At 40.1% G+C, this 7353-nt stretch overlaps 1 protein-coding gene across 2 annotated transcripts in view; it reads left to right on the top strand.

The window, feature by feature from the left end:
* LOC107724038 (guanine nucleotide-binding protein G(olf) subunit alpha-like) overlaps positions 1–7353 on the top strand; it is a 117017-nt gene that overhangs the window by 53717 nt on the left and 55947 nt on the right. The window contains exon 3 of one of the 2 annotated variants that reach the window (XM_016532817.1): positions 1190–1273. The exons of the other annotated variant lie outside the window; for it this stretch is intronic. Coding sequence (XP_016388303.1) covers positions 1190–1257 — 68 coding nt within the window. The 3' untranslated portion in view covers positions 1258–1273. Of the gene's footprint in view, positions 1–1189; positions 1274–7353 lie in introns of those variants that run through there. 2 annotated transcript variants of the gene reach the window in all.

Raw genomic sequence — 7353 nt, 5'->3', positions numbered from 1 at the left:
TTGTTTGAGGAATAAAGAGCAGATCATTTTGATACCAAGAAAGAAACATCTAGAAGATAGTAAACCAGAGATACATTCATACACCTGAATATAAGCGTTTAGTGTGATTGGCGAACAGCTTAGACGGTGTTTCAGTACTGCCCCACCCCTTGCCAAAGCAGCAAGTTTAGTTAAGGACCAGCCCAGCCTAAATCATGTTTTATATAGGATGTCAACAACTGCTTAAAAATAACTGCATTTACTATGTACAGGTCTGATGCACTCAACCAAGCGTTCTAACCACGACCTCGCCCCTCCCCACCCCCCAACCATTCGAATTTCCTTAGGCGGGAATTATTTTAATGATATTCTAATGGGCCGTTTTGCGATATCACAAAACCCGGAAAACAAACGCTGTAGTCCAAATGAGTCGTTCGTTGTAGTTCTTGAAAAAGGATTTTTTTTTAAACAAAATATCTCCCTTTGGAGTGGACTTTGAGATTTGTAAGTTTGAAGATCTTTTTTATGCCCAAACATACACACTATGCATCACATAATGAATGCGAGTAGGATCGGAAACTTCCATTGGACTGTGTTTCTTGAATCATTTCTTGCAGCTCTGGGTCTTTTTGTTGATCTATGTCAATTTGTGCTAAATCCACTTGCAAATTGCTAGGCAATACATCGGTCTCGGTGGCTTTGATTACAGCAATCATTTCCTGAGGCATATAGTCATTATGAACTCTCGACAGGACATCAGGCACCACATTGCATTGACCTTTCTGATACTTTATTGTGAAGTGGAATCCTTGTAATCTCAATGTCCAGCGTGTGATGATGGCTTCTGATGCTGGAACACCCAAGTCAGTGCTGCATGGTCCGTTACAACTGTAAATGGACGTACCTCCAGATACAGCCTCCACTTTTCTACAACCCAAATTACAGCTAAACATTCCTTTTCCAAAACAGAATAGCTTTTTCTGCTCCTCGTAATAAACGTGAAGCATAGGCGATGACCTTCTCCTCGCCTTCTGTTTCCTGGGTAAGTAATGCACCTAACCCCACCTCACTAGCATCTGCTTGCACTGTGAATGGCTTATTGAAATCAGGAGGTGTCAACACTGGTGCTTGAGTTAAATCCTGTTTTATTGTATTAAATGCATTTTGGCATTGTTCTGACCATAACCAAGTGGCCTTTTTTTGTTTTAAGGCATGGAGTGGAGCAGCTTTCTCAGAGAAATTTGGAATGTAGCGGTGATACCAGCCAGCAAGCCCTAGGAATCGTTGCACATCTTTAAGTGACTGCATCCACTTTTGCTGGATCTGTTTTTATTCCACTGCTTGACACAATGTATCCTCATTGTCCAGTATTGTACTGTCAGCAATTTATTATAAAAACGTTTTCAGAATTGTAACACATATTTACATACATAATTATTCAGGTGCATGTGTAATAACTTACGAAAACTTGTCTGATGCACTCAACCAAGCGTTCTAACCACGACCTCGCCCCTCCCCACCCCCCAACCATTCGAATTTCCGCAGGCGGGGATTATTTTAATGATATTCTAATGGGCCGTTTTGCGATATCACAAAACCCGGAAAACAAACGCTGTAGAATGAATGAGTCGTTCGTTGTAGTTCTTGAAAAAGGATTTTTTTTTAAACAAAATATCTCCCTTTGGAGTGGACTTTGAGATTTGTAAGTTTGAAGATCTTTTTTATGCCCAAACATACACACTATGCATCACATAATGAATGCGAGTAGGATCGGAAACTTCCATTGGACTGTGTTTCTTGAATCATTTCTTGCAGCTCTGGGTCTTTTTGTTGATCTATGTCAATTTGTGCTAAATCCACTTGCAAATTGCTAGGCAATACATCGGTCTCGGTGGCTTTGATTACAGCAATCATTTCCTGAGGCATATAGTCATTATGAACTCTCGACAGGACATCAGGCACCACATTGCATTGACCTTTCCGATACTTTATTGTGAAGTGGAATCCTTGTAATCTCAATGTCCAGCGAGTGAGGTGTGATGATGGCTTCGGATGATGGAACACCCAAGACAGTGCTGCATGGTCTGTTACAACTGTAAATGGATGTCCCTCCAGAAACGGCCTCCACTTTTCTACAGCCCAAATTACAGCTAAACATTCCTTTTCCAAAACAGAATAGGCTTTTTCTGCTCCTCATAATAAACGTGAAGCGGAGGCGATGACTTTCTCCTCACCTTCTGTTTCCTGGGTAAGTACTGCACCTAACCCCACCTCACTAGCATCTGTTTGCACTGTGAATGGCTTATTGAAATCAGGAGGTGTCAACACTGGTCCTTGAGTTAAATCCTGTTTTATTGTATTAAATGCATTTTGGCATTGTTCTGACCATAACCAAGTAGACTTTTTTTGTTTTAAGACATGGAGTGGAGCAGCTTTCTCAGAGAAATGTGAAATGTAGCAGTGATACCAGCCAGCAAGCCCTAGGAATCGTTGCACATCTTTAAGTGACTGCATCCACTTTTGCTGGATCTGTTTTTATTCCACTGCTTGACACAATGTATCCTAAGAAGGTGAGAGTTTGTTGCATGAAGTTACTCTTATTCAAATTAAGAGTTAAACCCGCTTTATGGAGACAATGGAAAACTTGCTGTAGGACTGCGGCTCTCTAGGACCGAACTTGCCTACCCCTGTCTTAGACTCTTCAAAATCCCTTTCAATTTGCGTGCCAATCCTTACTAATTCCCCAACATCTTTCACCGTCCCTCTTAACAAGCTGGCTAGACGGGGGTTACAGTTTCTAAGGATAGCCTGGACAATGTCTCTCTCACTCATCTCGCTTTTCCATTTCATACACAGTGCTCGATACTGGTAAGCAAAGTCTCGGATACTTTCCTTCACCCCCTGTTTCCTTTCTTGTAATCTTCTAATAGCAATGTCTTCATAGTCCTCACTTAAGAAAGACTGCAAGAAGACTTCTTGTAACCGTTTCCAACTCCTCACATGTTGATGTTCTGCCAGCCACCAGTCTTTAGCGGTGCCTTTGAGCACAGCGGTCAAAGCAGCCATAATTTCAGAATCACTGAGAGGTCGAACTGCAAAGTACTCTTCACACCACTCAGTGTTTACAGGATCTTCTTCCTGCGTCTCACAAAAGCCAGGAAACTAAATTTTTACTGGGGGATTGTACTGCAAAGACAAAAGACTGTCTGGACACACTGAAGGCACATTCGGTACATTATAAGTTTGACTTTGAGCAGCTGCTAAATATGGAGTGGAACAACTGGCCATGTTCTGTGTGGTATTATTTAAACGCACATTGTTGGATTTGAACTTTTGTTCCATTTGAGCATCTCATCGTTTCAAACAGTCTATCACAGATTGTCATAGGTCCTTTATTGCCATTTCCAGATGCTTCTTCATTCTGTCTCTCTCCCGCTCAAAACGATCGTTCATTTCGTCTCTCAAGGCTTAAACTTGGCCTCCAACATCTCTTGAGAAGCACACTCTCTTACCCTCTGGTTGCTCTCTTTTCAGTGGCTTTAAAGTGCAGTTAGTTGTGCTGATAACCCCTCTACTGAAGTTGGTGTCGGTATGGGTATAACTGGGCTGACTTTCAAATCCAAGTGCTGGTGGCGGCAGTGGTGGAAAATGTTCCTGTACATCATCCAAAACCTTTTCCTCCTCTTCTCCTGAATCAATGTATAGATTACTGAATGTGTGGATCATCTCACCAAATGGATCTCTTCGGGCAGTAAATGTCTTGGATGAAAAATCCGGCTCGGGACCAAACCCATTCTCTCCCAGAGCATCCTCACTTGCCATACCGAAGGGTCTGATGTGGCTTGATGTCTTTTATTAATGTAAATTTTTTCATGACCAAAAAAACATTTACAAAGAGTTAATTCAAATGTCAAAGAGATGTTACAACAAATTACAAGAACAGAACAATAAAAACACAACTTTCGAATATTATAATTATATACATGCTTCACCCGGGATTCGAACCTAAAGTGACAAGTTCTGACAACATGCCAATCGTGCACACTAACCACAACGAGCACAAAATACACGTTATAATTCGTCAGTTGGCTTAACTGATTCGTTGTCAATGCTGTTTCAGAGCAATACTTGAAAATGACCACTAGGTGTCACCATAGAGACAGGTGTCGAATTGTTTCGAAGCCTTGGCACATTTGCTTCGACTGCTTCAGTGTTTCTTGAAGCCTCACTCTGCCCACCACTAGTTGTAGATGAATGAAGATAAAAAATGTTGAAATGCGTTGAGCTGGTGTAGATAAGTTTAGTCCATCACAGTCCATCAAATACCCAGGGTACAATCATCCATTAGCCCTAGAACATCGACCAAAGAAACGTCCCAAACAGGATAGGAGTATGAAGTCCTGAGGTTAAACCCTCTTTGGTGAATAACCCTCCTTGGGTATAGATAGCAAAGACTAAAGAGTCCTTATTAACTGAGCAGAAAATCCTTTAGATTCTCAGTAAGGATTCCAAGAGTAGCACCAGGACACCATGAGCCATGCTGCTAGCACCAAACAATCTGACTTCTTCTATCATTACATCGTTGTTATATTAAAGCCCCCAGCACTATACTCCCCCTAGTGACAGGTAGTAACTTTACATATAAAGGAGGAAATACTGTGACAGGCCAAGACAAGTGTTACAAATCATTAAACATGTAAATATTAGCCTAACTACATTCTTAAAATATGAATGTGCTTTAAATATATTTTTTAATCAAGCAGACAGATGCAAATTTCATTTGTGTGTGTATTTGCCTGTTTGGAAAGCCACAGTGACATTCCAGTTAAAGTTTGAAGGGCATAAAGCCTTTGTTTATGCTATTAAGAAAGTTGTAGGCTAATCTGGCCAAAGAAGAACTTTTGTTTTATAAATAAATGTTCATTTAGAAACGGCCTACGATCCATGGTCTGTCAAAAATAGACTAGTCACCTATCTTTAGTAAAGCAGCGCGGAGAGCCGCTCCTGGGACACTTTTGAAACATGCTGCAGCGTGGCTGGTATAAACACAAGCATGGAATAGAGTGAATGCATGAAGTCTGATCTTTTGTTAACAGATAACTGAGTCATTGAGTTCAGCTGCAGTTTGTGCTTAACTTGTTTGGGAAAATAATCAGGCTTTTTAATGTGGCCACATGGAATATCACAACAGAGAGTCTAAAAATGAGGTACTACAGCAGTAGCAAAATCCACCTCATAAAACATTGTGGCCGGAGTTACATCAGTAAATGCATAAAATGACTAAGAACAGGAGTTAAATAATAATTAAATACAAAAAAATAGGATGGATAAAAACTATCTTTTTTTTTCAGTTAAAGTAAGTTCTTGATTCATTGTTGATTTGTGATTTGTTGAATTGTTTTTTCAGTGAAGTCATCCAGCTCAGCTCAGTTCTCTTTAAATAGTATCTGTGCAATCAAGTCGGCAGTATTGCCAGAAATTAAGTGTCCCCAACTAAGCAAGCCAAAGGCGACAGTGGCAAGGAACCAAAACTCCATTGGTGACAGAAATGGAGAAAAAAACCTTGGACTGCAGTAACCACCTAATATGGATACAGACTGGATCTGGGTGGTTACGGTGAGCTCGGAATAAGAATAAAACAGAATAAAATATTAGCATAGGTGCTATTCTTCTTACGATGTAACAAGTACATTGGGTGTTATGGGAAGTGTTCCTGGTTCTGGTTGACTTATTGCAGCCTAACAATCCTTTAACAGATTGTAATTATAGTTCAAGTTCAAGTTCATTTATTTATAAAGCACATTTAAAAACAGCCACAAGACTGACCAAAGTGCTGTACATAAAAAATCTGACCATAACACATAAAACAGAAATAATAAAACATGAATTTAAAAGGCCAAAAGAATGACAGATAAGCATTGACAGATAAGACTGAAGACAGTAATAATCAAGATCATAATACAATGTAATGAGAAAGGAATTTTGGTAGGCCAGATTGAAAAAGTGTGTTTTTAAAAGAGACTTGAAAATAGATAGGAAAGGTGCCACTCTAATCTCAAGCGGCAGATTATTCCATAAGCCCAACCACAGAAAAAGCTTGAACCCCTCAACGTTTAAGTCTGGACTGAGGGACTAAAAGGAGATTCTGATCACTGGATCTAAGGCTGCATTTACACTTTGCATTAACATGCGAACACCGCGATCTGATCAAAAAGATCGGATTTTCAGTCAATCATGGCACAGCGCATTTACACTTGGCAACATCAACTGACTTCTCTATCTGGATAACCGATCAGATCTGTCTTTCCCACGAAATATTTAAATAAGTCTGCAGAGAATGGCCCCAGTACAAAGTCGACTTGAAGTGGTGGGTTTTCTTTTGAAAAGCATTTTCAGTCACGGGACATTTTACAAATCAAATATATAAGTGCACGAGTCTCACTAGCGCTCCACAGCCTGTTGTTGTCTGTCTTTCTTCTCACAGTTCGGGAGAGAGGGGGCAGGGTTTTGCGTGACGTCGACCTGCGAATGCAGACACGATGGCTGAATTGCGTTTACATTACACTGAGATCCGATCACAATGCATCCTCAACTACCTCTGGACCAGGACACGCTGATCGGATAACATTCTGATCAGAAGCGTGTTTACACTTGTCTTTTCAATGTGTATGTGGACAACATCCGGATACAGGTTGCATGTTAATGCCAAGTGTAAACGCAGCCTTAGACTTCTAGTGGGAGTATAAAAATGCAACAGCTCTGAGAGATAACTAGGGGCTTGATTATGTAAAGATTTATACACCAGTAAGAGAACTTTAAAATCGATTCAAAATTGAATAGGCAACCAGTGGAGGGCCATCAGTATAGGAGTGATGTGAACCTTCAGCTCATACAGTATAAGACTCTTCACAGAACACACTACACTGGGGAAAGGCTGTCTAAAATGGGATTCACATCAGAAACTTGCTCGCACTGCTCACAAAAAAATTGTCCGGACACATATATCCATGCCACATGGCACTGCCCACCCATTAAACACTTTTGGAAAGACGTCACTGAATCCCTATCCCGCCTCCTGGGCTGCCACATCCCATTATCCCCCTTACTCTGTATTACATTATTATTATTATTATCATTACTTTTATTATTATTGATATTACTGTTGCCGTCATCACAAGTTATTATTAGCATCACCATCTTTAGTATTAATATTATTATTATTATTATTATTATTATGCATGCTAGTACTACTTGAATACTACTACTATTATTGTCAGATGGTCATCACTGTTTATTTTCATTGCTGTTATTATCATTGCTGTTCTATTGCTGTTTTGTGTTCACCGTATGTTGTATGTTTTGCACTCTTAATAA

This window comes from Sinocyclocheilus rhinocerous, unplaced genomic scaffold, assembly GCF_001515625.1.
Source record: "Sinocyclocheilus rhinocerous isolate Xijiao unplaced genomic scaffold, SAMN03320098_v1.1 scaffold635, whole genome shotgun sequence".
NCBI classification, from domain to species: domain Eukaryota; kingdom Metazoa; phylum Chordata; class Actinopteri; order Cypriniformes; family Cyprinidae; genus Sinocyclocheilus; species Sinocyclocheilus rhinocerous.
Note: the sequence above shows the minus strand (reverse complement) of the source record. Positions and strands in the feature narration are given on the sequence as shown.